Source organism: Trachemys scripta, chromosome 10 (genome assembly GCF_013100865.1).
Source record: "Trachemys scripta elegans isolate TJP31775 chromosome 10, CAS_Tse_1.0, whole genome shotgun sequence".
NCBI classification, from domain to species: domain Eukaryota; kingdom Metazoa; phylum Chordata; order Testudines; family Emydidae; genus Trachemys; species Trachemys scripta.
This window is the reverse complement of record NC_048307.1, coordinates 17,004,345-17,024,428: the sequence shown is the minus strand read 5'-3', so window position 1 is coordinate 17,024,428 and position 20,084 is coordinate 17,004,345. Positions and strand designations below refer to the sequence as shown.

General features: G+C 42.2%; 1 protein-coding gene across 2 annotated transcripts in view; it reads left to right on the top strand.

Moving 5' to 3' along the window:
- The window catches only part of IQCK (IQ motif containing K), a 99,435-nt gene that overhangs the window by 57,991 nt on the left and 21,360 nt on the right, over nucleotides 1–20,084 (top strand). For both annotated transcript variants that reach the window (XM_034782776.1, XM_034782775.1), the window contains one exon: nucleotides 14,281–14,392. In XM_034782776.1, the coding sequence (XP_034638667.1) occupies nucleotides 14,281–14,392 (112 nt within the window). The remainder of the gene's footprint in view (nucleotides 1–14,280; nucleotides 14,393–20,084) is intronic.

Sequence of the window (20,084 nt, the reverse complement as noted above, 5' to 3'; positions counted from 1 at the left end):
GGCTCTGTTTAAGAGCCGAGTGCTATGGGCTTTGGGCAGCCCCCATACCTCCGGACCCTGCGCCGCCGGAGCCCGGGAGGGGAAGTTCCCGGCTGGGGGCGCAGGGTCTGGAGGCAAGGGGGCTGCTCGAAGCCCAAGTGCTACCGGCTTCACGGTTTGCTGGGCAGCCTCCAGACCCTGCACCCCCGGCTGGGCGCTTCCCCTCCCGGGCTCCAGCTGCACTGGGGAAGCGCCGGCCGGGGGCGCAGGGTCTGGGGGCTGCCCGGCAAACCGTGAAGCCAGTAGCGCTCCGGCAGCCCTTTCCCCGTGGCTGGGAGTGGGAGGGAGGAGGGGGCAGAGTTAGGGCGGGGAAGGGGCAGAGTTGGGGCAGGGCTGGGGTAGGGAAATGGGCGGGCCCAGGGCCCGTGGAGGGTCCTCTTTTTTTATTTAATAGATATGGTAACCCTAGCACCTGCCATGGCACCTGCCGGGGCATTTATGTGCGCCCACCTAGTGCCCAACAGGGGAGAGAAGCCGTGGTCCAGTGCCTGACGGGGACAGAGAACTCAGGCTGTGGGTGCGGTGTTCTCTGTTCCCAGCCCAGGGCCGGCTCTAGGCACCAGCGCTACAAGCACTTTACACTCCCTTTCCCCCCCCACCCCCCCCGTTTTTTTTTTTTTTTTGCTTGGGGTGGCAAAAAGCCAGGAGCCTGCCCTGGCCAGAGCCCTGCCGCTGGAGAGCCAGAGCATCGTCCCTGGAGCTGAACCCGGGGTGCGGCAGCAAGAGGGGCTCCACGAGTGTGTGAGGAGCCGAGGAGTGAGGGAAGCGGGACCCGGGATGCAGGGAGGGAGGCGGAGGAGTCCTGCTGCCGCCACTGGCTGCCACCACCGCTGCTGCTCTGAGTCTCCCCAGGGCAGCGCAGTGTTTCCCCACCCGAGTGGGCTGTGCAGGGCGCTGCCGGGCTGGGCAGGGGGCGTGGATCCCGGCTCGCATGCTGATGGGGCGAGTGGCTGGGCAGCCTGAGCTGCCCCCGGACCCAGCCCGCTGCGCATCTCCTCCGCCTCAGCCCCGCGCTGCTTGCCCCTGGCCCCCACAGCGCTGGGGCGGGGAGAGGTAAAGCCTGGCTCCAAGCGAGGCATACTGCCCCGCCGGGGGACCCCCGCAGCTCGGGCACCTGGGGGTCAGTGTCCGTCCTCTTGGCTCTGCTTGCAAGGGGCTGGGGAAGCAGCAGTCATCACCTGCCCCTCTCAGCCCTTGCACCCGCCATCCCGCTCGCAGCCTCTTCACTTGTACCTCCCCTGATCGCTCCACCCCTTCCCCTTGTACTCTCCCTTCACCCGCACCTCTACCCTTGTACCCTCCCCCAGCCCTCTCCTCCCGCACTGCCCCCTTCCCCCACAACCCTCCTGATACCCCCTCTCCTCCTCCTCCATGAGTACATCACACCCCTCTTCTCTGCCAGTGTAGAGCCCCCAGGCATTCCCACACCTGCTCCTCTGCCTGAACCCTATTTACTAGATCCCCATCCCTTTCCGGGTACAAGGTTTGAGGGTTAGTCCCTTTGCCTTCGGAGGACTAAAGATGGAGTTGCAGGGGAGTGAGATTTATACTAAAGTGAAATAAAAATAGGAGAAACGGTTTGATCCCCACTGCAAGTGTAAACAGGGATTGCTGTGGTGAATGAGGATGTCATGTTTGGAGGGGGGAGCCCAGGGCTGGGGCGGCAAGGGGTGTGGGTTGGGGGTGGGGAGAGAGAGAGCCCAGGGCTTGGGTGGCAGGGGGTGAGGGTGGGGGAGAGCCCAGGGTGGGGGTGGAGGGCAGCCAAAATTTTTTTTTGCTTGTGGTGGCAAAAAACCTAGAGCTGACCCTGCCCGGCAGGCGTGGGGCCCGCCTAGTGCCCAGCAGGGGGAGAGAAGCCAGGGCCCCGCACCTCCTGGGGACAGAGTACTTCGGGGCTGCAGGTGCCGATGTTCTGTCCTCACAGCTTCTCTCTCCTCTCTGGCTTCATATATTATATAATATTAAATATGATGTTTTTCGTATTATTTAATGTACAAATACAAAATAAGCCTTGAAAAATTATTGGCACCCGCCACACACTTCTGAAAACATGAATGTGCTACTGGCCACAAAAAGGTTGGGGACCACTGCTCTAGACTTTGAACCTACTTTGCTTCACTGCACAGGGAGTTAGACTTCTGTTTCTGTAAATATAGCGTGTTTTCTAAATAACAATCAATATAGAAACTTTCTGTGCTGCTTATAAACAGACTTCAGTATATGAGAGTACCTGTAAGAATCTTCCATGAACATGAGCATGGGAATATGCTTTGAATGTTTTATGCTGTCTATTTGTTTTCCCTGATTTTTTTTTAACCTATCGGACTTTGATTCCCACAGTAACATTAATTAGCACTGACAATACCACTGCAGGCATCCTCACAGTAAAATATTGCAAAGCCAATCATTATCCAATAATGTTTGTATGTTGGATTAACACCACAAGATTGCTCAGATACTTTGTGTTTGGGGGCAAAGGTTCTGAAAGGCAATGTCTTTGCCCTCTACATTAACATTTAATTTAAAGGAGTATTGTTTGTAGACCTAAACCAACCTGTTAGAAAAGAAATGCAGAGTCCTAAAAAACACTCAGTTGCAATGATTAACTCTGACTATCAAACTGTGAAATATTTGTTTGTTTGATGCAGAAGAAGGCGGAGTTTTGTTGTTTAAGAGTTACAAGCTGAAATTAAAGAGACAAGATGGGTGATGTAATATGTTTTATTGGACCAAGCTTTCAAGCTAACACAGATCTATCTGTGAATAACAAGCTACAGTACAGTAAATCTAGGATGGTGTATTTTTATATACGCTGGTTGTCAGGGTTCCTTCCCCACTCTGAACTCTGGGGTACAGATATGGGGACCCGCATGAAAGATCCCCTAAGCTTATTTTTACCAACTTAGGTTAAAAACTTCCTTTCTAGCCTTAGTATCGCTGCCATCACCAAGTGATTTAAACAGACTTTTAGGGAGGGCCACTTGGAGCCCTATCTTCCCCAAATATCCCCCCAAACCCCTACACCCCCTTTCCTGGGGAGGCTTGAGAATCCTGAATTCTCACCAATTGGTACAGATGAACACAGACCCAAACCCTTGGATCTTAAGAACAATGAAAAATCAGGTTCTTAAAAGAAAAATTTTAATTAAAGAAAAGGTAAAAATCGCCTCTGTAAAATCAGGATGATAAGTACTTTACAGAATAACAAAAGACTCAAGAACACAGAGGATTTCCGTTCTAGGCAAAACCTTAAAGTTACAAAAATAGGGATAAACCTTCCTCTTAGCACAGGGAAAATTCACAAGCTAAAACAAAAGGTAATCTAATGCATTTCTTTTCTGTTATTACTTACTATTTCTGCAAGACTAGATGCTTAGTTCAGATATACTTAAGAAGATGTAATTTCCCTGCCTGGTTTCTTGGCTGGCTCCGAGAGAGACAGACAAAAAACCTTCCCCCACAGATTTGAAAGTATCTTCTCCCCTTATTGGTCCTTTTGGTCAGGTGCCCCCCAGGTTATCTGAGCTTAACCCTTTACAGGTAAAAGAGGAATTAACCCTTTACAGGGTAAAGAGGGATTTTATGCTATCCTTAGCTGTATGTTTAAGACACCGGTAAATAAAGAGAATGTTAAATGAGACTCACTCATCCTTTATAAGGAAAATGGATACAAAATATCATGGGAAATCGTTAATCTAAAATTTCTAAAGGCAGGAACTTTTAAAACTGGTTGATATGTCAGCATTGATTTACTCTGTCCATAACTGTATTTTTGTAAAGGCTTCCTCCCACCCAAGGATATTTTAGATCATTGTTTGGAAAACTCATTTTTTATTTCAACAAGATACAAAAAGGTTTTATCACGGAGTGATTTTAAACTTTTCATGTAGACATTGTTCACTGAACTTAATTATATAATTCATATAATCTGTAATTCTAAAATACCCTATTACTACAATGCACACCTTCTGGTAATATTGACTATAAATACAAAGGCCTGCCCTCGTATCAGATCATACAGTGCACTGTGAAAAAGGAAGGTCTTTACTTCCACTGGACTTCTCAAGTTACAATTTCAAGGACATGAAATCACACACCACACACATTCAAGGGTAGAGGGGAAAATATTCTGGACACGTTATTGGATTTCTCAAGAAGTAAATAACTAAGAAATTTAATAAAATAGAAGATGGAAAGATAGCTCCATGTGTAACAATAACATTCCAGAATGTGAGGATATAAATTTGAATCCTTGTATTTCTTTATTTGTGAAGCTACATCATCTCAGATGGAAGAAACCACAACAAGCCCTGTTACATTATTTAAAACTTTCCTCAAACAGATGTTGTGTGTACCTCTTCAACTGTTCTTCAGGACATTCATTGTCAAACATACTGAGGCATATATCGATGTAGAGTGTGAAATGCCCTCATTTGTAAAATTAACTGAGCTTTTCAAGTGTATTCATGATGCTTCCCTTGTTTTTAATCACACATGCCTGAGTGAATATACACAGGGTGAAAAACTCAGGCAGATCAATAGCAACGTGTCATCTAATAAAAAAAGTCTTTGCACCAAAAGCTGCAGAGCAGAATTTTAACACTGAAGCACAGGGCATGGCTACACTTGCAGATGTAGAGCGCTGTGAGTTAAACCTGCCTTCGGAGAGCGCAGCAGGGAAAGCGCTGCAGTGTGTTCACGCTGTCAGCTGCTTGCGCACTGGCGTGGCCACATTTGCAGCAGCATTGGGAGCAGTGCATTATGGGCAGCTATCCCAGCATGCAAGTGACTGCAATGTGCTTTTCAAATGGGGGGGGTGTGGAATGTGGCAGGGAGTGTGTTTGTGTATGTGGGGGAGAGAGTGGGTTTTTGGGGGGCTGAGAGCATGTCAGCATGCTACCTTGTAAGTTCAGACAGCAGAGGATCTCCCCCCCCCCGCCTCTCTCTCTCTCACACAGCATTCCACAGTAATGGCTTGCATGCCGGCTATCAGAAACGAAGCTTTGAAGGGGCATTTCCGCATTCCTACAGGAGTTCAAAACAATGACGAGTGGCCTCTTGACTTAAGGGGATTATGGGACGTTTCTGGAGGCCAATCAGAGCGCAGTAACGCAACACCTAGTTCACACTGACGCCCGTGCGTTGTAGGCAAGGTGCAGCAAACGTTATTCCACTCGCCGAGGTGGAGTACCAGCAGCGCTATAGCCGTGGAATCAGAGCGCTCTACGTGCCTTGCTGGTGTGGACGGGGAGTGAGCTAGGGCGCCCGGGGCTCCTTTATTGCGCCGTAACTCGCAAGTGTAGCCAAGCCCACAGGCTAGCAATAAGACATAAAGAACCAGTGTGTTCAGCTCCACCTTGAGCCAATTTCAGAAGAATGTGGTTGTTATATTGGAAGTTGATAATGGCTTCCATCAAGTGAGTCTTTGATCCAAAGACAATCTCAGTTCTGGTTGTTCTAAGCACCCTCCTTTCAGGCTAAATAGAAGGTGAAGCTGTGTGCAGTGAGCGGGAAGCAAAAGAAGCTACTACCCAAGGCAAAGGGCTGTCTGGTGAGACCTCAGAAAAACTAATCCAGGTAGATTTAAAGGGTTTGCCTGACTGAAAGTCAGGGGCTAAGTATTGGATTTGCAGGCTGGGGAGTCAGAGGCAGAAAAAGCCAGAAGAAAGTGAGAGAAGCAGGTGTGAGCATGACCCTGAGTGGAAGCAGGGAGACAGAGCTTCTTGCGTACAGAAAAATCACTGGATAGGAAGGTTTGGGCATTTCTAAGCAAAGAAACTTCCTGGGGTTGGTTGTTGCTAGTCTGTTCAGGGAAACAAGACTTTGTACATTCTTTGTAAATAAACAGGATTGCACTAAAGAAAGTACCTGACTCATCATCAGTTTCTCCTCCTAACGGAAACAACCCTGCAAGTCCCCAAATATTGGCTAATCACTCAGGCCAAAGGGGCAACATCATCATCATTTATCTGTACTTGGTGCTTTACACATGTGTAAAGATAAAATCTCACCCCCTTCCATGAAGAGGGCAAAAGTCTTTCATGATTTTGAAGTTGTATCTAGGAGAGAAGCAGAAACACCCAAGGTCTATGGTAGCTCTTACACAAGAATTCTTTCCTTTACCTTCAACATTCATCTTCCCTTAGTGAACTTGTGCACACCCCTCATGTTCCAAAGGAGCATCCTGAGATGTTGAAAAAAGTTGCTTGGCAAATGTCAATTTCACTTACATTAGTTGAGAGAATTTAATTCAATTCCTTTCTCTTTCCATTTTAATTTCTGTAAAATCTGGTTTTATTTGAGCCTTAAATACATTGGCTTAAACCATCCTCTCCTGAACTAAAACAGTCTGTGGATTCCTTCCTGGGGATAGTCTCTCTCTCTCCCCTTTTCCCCCTTCTTTCACACCCACACATGCATGCGCACATGCACTCTCGTGCCATAAGGCAGACCGGTATTCGTCCCTATGAAAAATCCTGTGGGACCTGTCCCCAACCCCAGGACCACCTGCACTGAGCCCCTTTGCCATCACACAGGTTCTTGCCCCACCGTCTTCCCCCATTTCCATGCACCTTAGTTATCTATGTTGCCCCTCATTTGAGTCTGAACCTGAAAGTTGCTGAGTGCCTCCTGTGACACTGTATGGAATATGGATGACCATTGCTATTATTAATACCAATGTTATAAAATTGAAGTGAATCATACCAGATATACCATGTGAGGTATCTGCAAAAATGTCACAATTTGCCAAGTATGATAATCTTGTTTATATGTTTGTATTACGAGTTATAGCTATCAGGGCCGGCTCCAGGGTTTTTGCCGCCCCAAGCAGCCGAAAAAAAAAAAAAAAAAAAAAAAAAAAAAGCCATGATCACGATCTGCATCATTTTGGCGGCAATTGGGCGGGAGGTCCTTTACTCCGAGCGGTAGTGAGGGACCATCCGCCGAATTGCCGCCAAATGCTGGACGTGCCGCCCCTCTCCCCCGGGTGTATGTAGGGTATATCTGTATTTCAAACTTGTGCTGTGCATCTGGGTCACATCCCCAGACAGATTGGCATCAGCACTGCCTAGTCTCTTTGAAGGGCCATCAACTGTACAATGAACCCATTGAAAGGAACCAGGGAAGACACCTTGAGTCAGCAAGGCATGTGGATGGCTATGGACAGAGAACTCTAGGGCTATGTCTACACTACACAGCTTTTAGCGACACACCTGTGCCACTGCAGCCATGCCGCTAAAATGCGCACAGTGTAGCTGCTGTTTGTCGGCAGGAGAGAACTCTCCTACCAATAAAAAGACATCCCCAATGAACGGTGTTAGCGTTGTTGGCAGGAGAACGCCAACACCAGCACTTATCTTTGACAAAACTTTTGTCTTTCAGGATGTGCGTTTGTGTGTTTTCAACACCTCTGAATGACAAAAGTTTTGTCTTTCACTTGCCAGTGTAGACAAAGCCTAAGGCTTCCATGTCATGTGCTGGGCAGCTTTGATTTGGAACAAAGGAAGTGCAAGCCGCATAGCAAAAGACTATAAAAGGCAGCTGCATCTTCTCCATTTTGTCTTCAGTCCTGCTTCTTACCTCTGGAAGAACTTTTCTGCAAATGAAGCTCTGAACAAAGGACTGAATGACTCATCCAAGCTGTGGATGTGCTCCAGATGGACTTTCAAGCCAGCAAACTCACCAGTAGTGCTAAGAACCTGATATATGGACTTTGAAGTCTTTGTATGTATGTAACTGCTTTATCATTTAACAACTCTCTTCTTGTTCTTTCTTTGTAATAAACCTTTAGTTTTAGACACTAAAGGATTGGCTGGCAGCATGGTATTTTGGGTAAGATCCAGCCTAATATTGACCTGGCAATGTGGCTTGCCCTTTGTGGTTGAGAGGAACATTTTGTATTGTGAGCAGAGTTTTAAAATAACTTCTCACTGTACTGGACCTAGGTGCTGATTGGGAGCCAGAGAACTGGGATGCAATAATGGGGCTGTGTAATTTTTTTTTTTTTTGGCACACTTCTTGATAAGTGGTGTGGGGATCAGAAGCACAGTTTGTGACTGGTTGGGAGTTTAACTTCAGTGTTACCCACCAGTCTTGGGATTATCTGCTCTCCTTTTTGCAGCCTGCCCTGACCTTGGCATTTCCAGTGAGGGCTACCCTAAGCACCCTGTGTCACGCCTCCTACCAAGCTTCTAAGCACTTTCTAGGTCAGTGGAAGCTTAACTTTTTTTAGATTCTGAGCACCCTCCTGTTGAAGTCAATGGACATTGAGGGCACTCAGTACCCTGTGGGATCAAGCCAAAAAGGGCTGAAAAAAAGCATAAGGTTTATCTTCATCTTATCTTTGGTCCAATGCTAGGAAGATGGGCCTTGAAGAGAGGTCAGAGAGAAATGTGAAGGAACGGGAAGAACGAGAATTTTGTTGTCAATGTCATCCATGTCAAACATCCAGGGAGGAAGAACTAAGGAATTAGGGCCTCACTTTTTTCTTTTTGAGCTTTTCCCTACATTTTGAAAGAATCTGTGTCTGGAAGCATCTGTATCTTTCCCAGGTCTTGACAAGTATATGGAACATTCTTGTGGAGAGTGAAAGGAGCTGTTCGAGTTGATAAATTAATGTATTTTCCCAAGTCACAGGAGGAGAAATACTAGGCCAGTTCTGGTTGCTCTGGTGTTATGAGAAAAATTTTGGAGTAAGGTCTGTTCAAATGGATATAATTGAAGTCCAAAAGGGAAACAACAGTGCCCCATTTTCCCCTTTAGTTCTTCCCAGTAACATACTTTCACTTTCTGGGGAAAATGTCAGAAAGAGCCTCAGACCATCAGAGTATTGAAACAGAAGTCTCCTACAGAAGCAGGGTTGATTAACTTTTGGAGGAGGTGTGTCATTTTTATAGAAATATTCTTGGACACAGATAGCCTGCATCCTCAGAGTTTTAGTCACTAGTTTTGGCTGGAGAACTTTGTTCTTTATGGTACTCAACTAGAACATGCTCCCCATGAGCAAAGGTAAAAGGAAGAGCACTGTGTCTCACTCAGAAGCACAATGAAAAGACTCAATTTTCTTCTTTAAAAGAAGAATTCCACTGTTTTAATATTCTCTGGTTTAACTTTCTTGATAAACATTCATAAACTGATGGGAGAAAAAAAAAAACCCTCTCTCCCCAAATCTTGCTTTCTTCTTATTTTCTTTTGTGTGCTGAAAAGCATGATCAGAGGTAGAAAGTTTAAAGGCTGGTTCCAAAGGGAGTTGAAGTAGTAGTGGAAATCTGAGATACTACCAACAACTAATCTAGAAGTCTGAACCTTATCACAGATGGGTAAAGAAGAAGCTGTGAGATCAAACAGCATTTGAAAACCTACAATATTCAAAGTATTAACTGTACCATCATAAAATATAGCAATGAACATTTTATTATCATTTTTCTACTAGTGTGGCTTGTTAAAATGAAGGAATAAAATACAGAATTGTTAATTAAAATATATAATTAATCATAAAAGATAGATATAGTGATTTATACCTTTGTGTGCTGCTACCCTTTAGCCTGAACCTGAGTAGGGCTGACTTCAGTGGGAATAGAGGGCACGCTTTACCTTGCAAGATCAAGCTCTTACTGGTGAAGAAAGATTAAGCAAACATGGTAGCTTATTTATGCTATAGGAGATGCAAGCATTTGTGACAAAGTTCTTCCTCTATCTTGGTGAGTCATGCGCTTATTGGCAGATTTTCTTGCCTCAGAAATTCACCATGTGGGTTGGGGAACAGCCCAGAGACCTTCCCCTCTGGAAGAACCCACAGTCCAGGTCAATTGGGAGGTTTGGGGAAAACCCAGGCCCACCCTCTACTCCAGGCTCCAGCCTAGGGCCCTGTGGACTGCAGCTGTCTATAGTGCCTCCTGTAACAGCTGCATGACAGCTACAACTCCCTGGGCTACTTCCCCATGGTCTCCTCCAAACACCTTCCTTATTCTCACCACAGGATCTTCCTCCTGGTGTCTGATAACACTTGTGCTCCTCAGTCCTCTAGCAGCACAGCCTCTCACTCTCAGCTCCTCACACTCCCACCACAAACTGGGGTGAGCTCCTTTTTAAAACCCAGGTGCCCTGATTAGCCTGCCTTAATTGATTCTAGCAGCTTCTTCTTAATTGGCTCCACGTGCCCTAATTAGCCTGCCTGCCTTAAGTGGTTCTAGCAGGCCCCTGCTCTGGTCACTCAGGGAACAGAAAACTACTCATCCAGTGACCAGTATATTTGCCCTCTACCAGACTCCTGTACCCCACTGGTCTGGGTTTGTCACACATTATACATGTGAAAAGTGAAATAAAGCTTAGTTCATGAATAAGAAGAAACGAGGGAGCAATCAGTGGTTCTTCGACATACTGCTTAACAAATGTAGTTTCCATTGCAGTAGGTACTTAGAATGCCCAAACCCAGAAAATTTATTTAAAATATTTCTTTTTGAGACTTGTACTCAAAAATTATTTTATTAAGTAAATCTATATTTTCATAAGAGAATTCCCTGTCCCTTTATATTCCTGGGCAGAAACGTGGGTTGAATTGTTAACATCTATATTGGGAGGTTAGAAAGGATTAATTTAAAAATGTGTTTCAGTTATGACAGGTTTGTATGTAAGGATGTTTTCATCAGGCACAAGTGTGATTGTTGGGAGGTGTTTAAGTAACCTACCCTCTGCCAAATATGCACATTCGTTAAATTTATCACCACTCAGGGCCTTATATTAGAGACAAGATCACAAAATGTTTAGCAATGTATAATTTTATAATAGATAGTATAGATTCATTAGAGCTAGGAAGGTCATGCTGGATGTATGTACTGGAATTCTTGTGTATCCTTCCAAGTAAGTGGTCTGAAGTGATTGACTGAATGCATATTGTCTGCATTTCAAAAAAATGTGATAACGCACCATGCATTAGATTGGTCTCTGAAGTCAGAGAGCATGGCATACAGGGGGAAACTGTTAACAGAGTAATGTTAATGATCTTGACTCCTCTACTCATTTTTTGGCTTTGCCATGGGCCTTAAAAAGAAAGTTTATGCACATTTTGCTTGATGCAGCATTCTGCAAATGTACATGGATAAAAGCTCTTCTCATAAAAATATAAACTGTGTGAATTGTATTGGAAACAGCTTTTGCTTAAATTGACATTTCTGACTCTCTAGCTGGTGACCACCATTTTTCTGAAAAGTGACATCATTTGTGACACCAACAATATTGGAACCTTGATCAGCGAGTACAAAGCAATCTCTACTGTGTAATTACTGTGATGTTGTAAATTTAAACTCATCTGTTCAAATAAAAGTTGAGGGTGGCTTAGTATCTTAAGCCTTAGGTTTAGCATACCTAGACTCTGTAGCACCATAGATTCAAAACCCAGTGGTGGTAGACCTATTCCGTTATTCCTTTAATGTAGAATTGAGTTTTATACAATTTGTTTTATGTTGGTCTTCTGAAAGAGACATGAAAAGCAGGTCCTGTCCACGCTGCATGGCCATTATACACCCCAGGACATATTTTAATGAGTAGATATTTCTCTAGTGTCTTTGAGCAAAAATGGTTTTATCTCCTCCCCCATTATGCAGTGTGCTGTGCCCCAGTTGGCGTCTAACTCAGACCTGAATGCATTTCATTGCTGCTATGTGTAGATATGACCCAAAAGTTACTGTATTGAGAGTATTAGATGAGGCAGGATTGTAGTATCACGTCTATAATTTGTAAAGTGTTTTATGATTCCTTGGGATCAAAAGCATTATGTAAATATCAAATGTCATTATTTATTTTGTATGTATTCTGATTGTTTAAACTAGAATTAAATCAGAATAGAAATGATTTACCTTTATCTCTGACAAGGTGTTCTTATACTTCTGCTGTCATCAGTGATGTCCCTTTTCACAAGATACAGCCACTGCCAAAAGGCTCAGAATAAATGTGTGTGACCCAGGCAATCAATAGAATGTTTGCTGCATTTACAGCAAATATAGATTCATTCTAAGAGATTTGAGTTTTTTAAAAGAAAAGCTGCACTCTTACTTCAAAACTGGACTTGTTCAATGCTTCAAATCTTAGTGGTCTTCAGTGGGACGAAGACATGGATTCATCCCCATACCTTGATTACTTGCAGAAAGATTTGCCTGCTGGCTGTTTTGCAGGTTATTGTCTGGTTAGAATTATATTGTGTTTATAAAGCAGAACTAATTTCCTGGTGTATTGGCAAAGATATATTAAAATAATTTGCTGAATTATTAAAAAGTTGATATACTGTAATTGGAATTGACTCTTAAATTCATACCAACTCCTTTACTGAAGGTGTGACACATGTATTCCATTCTTTTTTTCTCTCGTTTCTATATAAAATTGCATTGTTCTAGGAGCATGTGTTCATTTTTTGCTTTTAATATTGGACCCCCCAAATATACGGAGTCTCCTTTCTGACCCTGTCTCAAAGTTCTTATCTTTGCTGAAGTTTGATTTTTCATTCTGTGACCAACATTTTGTGTCTAGCAGTCACTTTGTGGTGGATGTGTGAAATGTTCCATTTTACTCAGATATCTGATAGGTTTCAGAGTAGCAGCCGTGTTAGTCTGTATCCGCAAAAAAGAACAGGAGTGCTTGTGGCACCTTAGAGACTAACAAATTTATTTGAGCATAAGCTTTTGTGGGCTACAGCCTACTTCATCGGATGCATGTAGTGGAAAATACATAGATATTTACCCAGGAAGATATATATATATCTTACATAGATATTTACACAGGAAGATATATATATATATGCACACAGAACATGAAACAATAGGTGTTACTATACACACTATAAGGAGAGTGATCAGTTAAGTTGAGCTTGTATCAGCAGGAGAGAAAAAAAAACTGTTTGTAGTGGTAATGAAAATGGCCCATTTCCAGCAATTGCGAGGAGATATGAGGAACTGTAAGCGGTGGGGGGAATAAGCATGGGGAAATAGTTTTACTTTGTGTAATGGCCCATCCACTCCCAGTCTTTGTTCAAGCCTAATTTAATGGTGTCCAATTTGCAAATTAATTCCAATTCAGCAGTCCCTCTTTGGAGTCTGTTTTTAAAGTTTTTTTGTTGTAATATTGAGACTTTTAGGTCTGTAACTGAGTGGTAATCCACAAAAAAATGGTATAGGTTCAGCTACACAGGAGAATCAGCTTAATTGTCATTCGCCATCCTGATAAACAGTTTATAGCCTGTTCCTGCTCTCATTGAAGTAAGTGGGGCTGTAGCTATACTTTGGATATTCTGAAATTCTCCCAGAGTTGCTCTAGCATTGGTGCTAGGAATGGTGGGAATGCCAGGATAGACCAGCTGCAGGCATGTTTACCACAAAGTCATCTTACCCTGCTTTCAGCAGGTCAGGATGAGACAATGGTAAAAAAAGTGAGGTGGGTCTAACCAATGGGAGCGGCACCACTGCTAGACCAAGGGTTAGAGCATTTCATAAAATTTTAAATGTAGACATGGCCTGGGAGTGTTGTCATTATCTTCAATGGGAGCAGGCCCTTCATATGGATGATTGACAAAGAATAGATGTCATGAATGCATTTCAGTTACTCTAAATAATGGATTAATGGCATGCCTCTTTGTGAAAGTCTATTTAAATTGTAGGACTGGGGTTGTCTGCAAGCCTATTTACAACTGTTAGCAGGTGGGAACTGGTTTCTTAGCATTAATTTCCTGCTGCATGGCTCTTTGTTTGCTTCATGTTCCTCTCCTGCGCTATTATGGCTGCTCAGTGGGTTGGTAAAGGCCTTAATGCTTTTAAGTACAATGCTTAATTTTTTTAACAATTCAGGAAATATGTAACTGTGTGCCATTACATAGCATTCAGAGGAGTCCCTGCTAGCCATAACTGGCATATGTTTTCAACAGGGTATGCCAATTATGTGGATTTGCTTCTGTATAGACTGAATTTTTTAAGCCCTTGGGGCTAGATTGTGCGTTTACATCTGGCCCTCTATAATGAGCAGCCCAGGGAAAGAATTGTGCCTCAGAATGTCTTATCTGCTTTTCTTGAAACCATATGTCATTGTGACTTACTCTACACCTATGTAATTCCATTAACTTTTGTAGTTACTCCTGATTTCCAGTTATAAGTTTCATTCTGCTTTAGTTACATAGATTTGTTATAGTAAAAACATTGATAATTCATTTAGGGAGGACACAGGTACATTTCTTACAAGAGCGTGTTTTTCCTTTCCCAGGTCCGCTGTGACACTGAGGTACAAGAACTGCGGCAATGGCAAAAGCAATTGAGAGAGGACAAGAACATTTTTAAAAGAGTGCAAGAGTTCTGGACTAAACAGGAAAACAAAGGTAGGTTGCCCAAATCAGGGATTAAAGACTTTGTAATTTAAATGCTAAACATTTTATATGCACTCAGATGTATGTACCACAATGATAAACCGATCACAAAGGACAATCCAGTCAAGGCATAGGTTTTACTGAAATACTTTACTGCTCCTTCAGAATTCCTAGTTGTGTTTGTAACTTGAAATGGTAATGCAAAATACAGTACTGGGCTAGATTCTCAGCTGGTATAACTTGTCATAGTTCCATTGGCTTCAATGAAGCTATGACAAGTTACACCAGCTGAGGATATGACCCAGTATCTCTTAGGGCCCACTGGGCTCAGACTTCTCTACTAGATACCACCACATTTAAATACTGATGTTGCTAGCAGGGTTCTAACATGGTTTTCCTGAACTTGAGGACTTTTCTGTCTGAGAACCATTATACTGGTGTTATTCAAATTTTATCCTTTGTTCAGTGTAGTTTATTTGTAGTAGAGATTGGCTGGCACAGTTCTCAAGAAAAGAACAGGGAAATTTTTTTCCAGGGAAATCATGTTAGAATGCTGCTGCTGATAACTGTATAACCAACTGTTTGATCCCACGGTGGACAGGACTTTACAAATAGGGTCAAAGTCTACCCTCCGTTTGTCTTCATATGTGCAAGCACATTCATAGAAATTAGAGAGAGATTAGATGGATCATGATCCCTGTGATCTACTGTAAAGTACAGATACTTTAGAACTGTTCATTTAGGGCTTGTCTACACAGCGCCATTGTAGAGCGTTCTAATGTGTTGTGCTCTAACTGTCCCATATCGACCCTGCTGGCGTGAACTGAAAGAGACCTAGTTCGCATTAATGTAGTTCTATTTGAAGCAGGACTACATTGGTGTGAACAAGGTACCTTTTTATTCATGCCAGAAGGGTGTACATGGGGCAGTTAAAGTGCAACATGTGAGAGTGCTCTACAATTCACACCTCCGTAGTCTGGACTGCAGTGACATGCAGACAACTGATGGTGAAAAAATGTGTTGGGAGCCCTGAGTTGTTTGTTGGTTAATTTAACTTTTCTCATTCCAATTCATGGAACATGCTTACATGGAGTTCTTTTTAACACAAGGAGTGAATGAAATAGCTAGAAATTCTGAACACAAGTTCCCCCGGATAAATTCGGGTAACTACTGGTATGTTGAAATGGAGATTTTTGAAGTCTGACCGTTTCACAATTAGTAATGTGGAAAAAAGTTCTGTTAGTTTCATTGTTTTATATTTAGCTGTTCTTTTTAATTAAATAGAGTTTATCATACTAATGTGCTTATTTGAAAACATAATGAGTTCTGGAATAAAAAGCTTGTTATTCTCAAGAAGTATCCCGCATTAGATATGACATTTAAAAACATCTGAATTTAAAGAGCATTTAATAATTTTATTACCCATAGAACTCAGATTCTACTGCAAATGATTAACCACATGCAATTCCTACAATAATTGATATGAAACTGATATTGTCAAAGACATTCTATAGCTATTGCTAATTCCAAAACAGTTCTGTTTTCCATAATACAACACATGCTATTCTATGAAGTTGTTTAATTATAAAGTAATCTGTGCTTTGTAAGTGGAATTTATAACAGCCAGGTCATTAATTTAATGTGCTGCAATTATTTTTTCACTGATGTTTACTCTGCATCCAATTTTTGTCCCTCAGTCATGAGCTTACTATCCTAGATGGATAGCATGAAAATTCCTTGCATTTTCTTCCTTGTGCTTGCCGCCTGTGCCCTGAGATTTCACCTGTTTGTATCTTAAAATCCTTCCAGGAGAACTTTAGCCTGAGGATGAATACTTGTGACAGAAAAATGTTCCTCAGAACATTGTCTTCTAAGAAGGCCAGCTCCATTCTCAGCTGTAAATGTCCATTACTAATGATTATCATTGTGACCATTGTGGTTACAATATCATTGTCATAAACCCTTTGGTTCCAACTTTGCAGTTTAGTTATTTTCTTTGCATAATGCCATTAGTGTACTATGCATTCAGGCTCTGATCATGCAGGATTTTTCCATATGCTGGACCTCTGCACTTGGGTAGAACCCCACTGATTTCAGTTGGGCTCCATGTGGGCTCCTCTGTGGGATTTGTTGCAGGCTTAATGCCTTTATCATTTTTATAATGATGCTGAATATAAAAAAGTGATTGCATATATTGAAGAGTTCCTCATGTAACCGTATCTTAGATTCCCTAAACTCCCCTCTCCCCCTCACCCTCAGAAGACTATTACGTGTGTAATTGACCGTCTTAAAAATTGAGCTTCCTAAAAATGTGTGAATGTATAGAATTGCTTCCTATTTTTAACTACATATGTGCATGCATTGCATGGTAGTCTTGAAAAGATACAGTCAAGGTGACATTGTAATTATATTTTTGTAGTGAAGCATTCTGATAATGTATGTTAAACACCTGCTAGAACTGCAGTCAGAACTGGAACAGACTACCAGTAAAAGACAATCAAAGTGTACCAAATGATTTTTTCCACTAGATTTATTTTAACATATACATAGTTATATGCATACAATATGGATGTGTGTATTATTAAATAGTGCCATTGTAATTAGATTTCATCTTCCTCTCTTCAGTATTCCTGGTGAAAACAGGAACATATGAACTCATTTTATGCAACAACCATGCAGCCAAATCCACCCAAGGGTTCTGGGTGAGGATATTTTCAGCTGTTGGATTGGATTTGTGGCATAATATAGACTTTCTCACATTACACTGAGTCAAGCTCTTCTAGGACAGATACAGTGTTAAATTGCCATAGCTGCATCCGTTTGTTTGTTGATTCATTCACTCTGAATAATATATTTTAAAACCTTGTGATAAGAATTGCAAAAAAAAAATATTGAACAAAGTCCAGCCTGTAGGAGGTTGCTAGCATATTGTTTACTTCAACAAAATGTGCTAATTTGTAAAATCACTTTGCAGTTAGAAGCTGCATTTTTTGATTTGGTGATAATCATCCTATCACATGATTTTATCAGGACACATGCACCCAGGATATATATAGCATGTGCTTATGTCCCATTGACTTCAAAACAGAACTTCAGTGGAACTTAAGTAATTCATAGGCTTTCTGTCACCCCACTGTATAGGGGACAAAGTTCACATTTTATGAATGAGGCTCTATTTTTAACATTGAGGCAAAATGTGATTATAATTTGTAGCTGGATATTTCAGGACTTGGTGCTGGTGTCTGTTCCTCCAGTTGTCCAACACACACATTCCTATCATGTATTCAGTAATAAAACACATATATTGGAATATATTTTCCTTGTAGTACTTGAAGAGCTAAAGTCACAGCACTTGTTAGCATCAAGAATTTTCACCCAAAGAATCACCAGGCTCCACTGACCAGGTGCATCAAATAGTAGCAGGTAGCGTTGGGTAAATTTTTAACTAGATAGTTTAGGAGACAGGCTCATAACTACAATTAACAAAAACAATGATGAATGGCAGCCACTGCAGCAGTTCTAGACATCTCCATGAAACGCAGAAATTGACTGTAAACAGCAATACCCGTAGGTTGCATTTGACAATGAAAGGCAGGTTTGAGTCTGAGGTCAGTCAATGGAAGTTCACTGTTTTTTCTTCCACAATATAAGTAGAATTTTTTGAGAACACCAGGATGGAAATCACAGAGGCTGTGAAGCACCAATTAAGGATGAATTGGATGCATACAACTCAGTTAAAAAAAACCTTGAAAATTAGAGCCATCATAACAACTACACATTCTTTCAATAGAATTTTCCAAAATATTTCTGGTATGAATTCTTTCAAACCTTCCAGTGTTATGTCCAGGACTGCTCTGGTGCTCTGGATCTAAAGATGACTGTGTATGTGCGGGTATATATGCATACTAATGTGTTGTTATTGGATGTGAGGTATCATGAGCTGCTAAATTCAACTAGAAACAGGCATGGTACTCTACATTTAGGACATGTTGAGGGCAGAAGTGGAGTTTGCATCATTGAAGTACACATTTCAATATCACTACTGGGTCCAGGGTAGTTCTGTGATCTCTTTTGATGAAGTCTTCAGTCATGTCAAATTATGGCAATTTGTTATAAAGGCTGTACAGATTCACCATATATGCATTAATATTTATACTGCAGTCTTACACAGAAAAGGTCAGGGTTTTGTTTGCCAGCCTACACAGCTGCCTCAAGGATATTTTATAGCTGTGCACGCTTCATTTTGCAGTGTAAAATAACACAATGCATCAGGAAAATTTATATTTACATATATAATATGCATATGTATCTGCGCAATAGTGCAGTAGAGTTCTTGTTTTAATAGCTGAAGGGACGGGGATTAGATGAAATGTTCAATAACTGTATACGTAAAAATTAAAAAATAAATCCATCACAGATACATTCTCCTCTTCCAGCAGGCTTAGCTGAGATCTAAGGAAAACTTTGGCAAAACCTGCTGCGATTTTCTTCTAGCACCTATGGAATTCCATAGACTATTAGTCATGGTTTTAAAATGGTTCAGTTTTTATCTGCTTTTTTTGTACATCTGCATTTTTGAAGAACATAAATATGGATCATTCTGGAATATCTGAGAATTGTGGCTCCAAAAATGGCATTAGAATCTATAAGCAACCCACATAAAGTGATGTATTTCAAATGTTTCTTAATAAATTCACCTGTATTATAGATTAACAAAATATAGGGCCAACTTCTGCCCTCAGTAACACCCGTGTAATTCCATTTATGTCAATTGCCCAGAATTTGCATTTCTGAAGGGAACATTAGAATTTGATCCAGCATGTTTGCTAATCCATTTTAAATGACTTAAGCTGAGTGTTTGTGTTCTGGGCACATTTTTCAGTGTGTTAGCATTTATATTATCTCATCAAAGCATGGAAGCTTTTTACATGGCTAACTCCCATGGATATCAATGAGAGTTATGCATATATGTCTCCTGCTTATTGATGGAAAAACAAGCCCCTAAATTAGGATCATACTAGTCAGAGAGAGAAAACAGTTATTCAATTTATCAAGACCATCCTACTACATATTTATGATATAATCCCCTGAAACAGGACATATTTGATATTAAACTGATACTACACTTAAGGGCTTGTCTACACATTGTTACTCCTGAGGGAATTCTGTGCCAAAAAATTAAAAATTTGGTGCCAAAAATAATAATAATGTGCACAATATTTTAAAATTCTGCAAAATTCTGCAAATTTTATTTGTCAATAAATAAATGTGACTCCTGCATGGCAGGCCACTGGCTGCATTGAGGTGGGAGATCACCCTTAAGCCCCCACCTCTCCCAATACAGGGACTCGGCAGTGAGGCTGCACAGTCTCAACCTTGACACAGTGCAAGGACTGGGCTTGCCCCAGAAACACCCTGGGGCCTTGCCCCTCTGCGCCAGATGCAGCGGTGTGGACAGGCTTAACCTGGCGTGATCCAAGTGTGGAGGGGCTCGGTGTGGGGTGAGAGGTTTTTGTCTGGGGGAATCTGGGTGCAGGCGGATCGGTGGGAGACCTGCACAGGGGCTCATTGGGGGGTTCCAGGTGCAGGAGCAATAGGACTCTGCGGGGGGTCCAGGTGAAGGTGGTTGGAGCTCAGTGGGGGGATCTGGGTGGGGAGATGGGGCTCGGCGGGGGGGGTCTCAGTGGGGGGTAGGGCTTGTCAG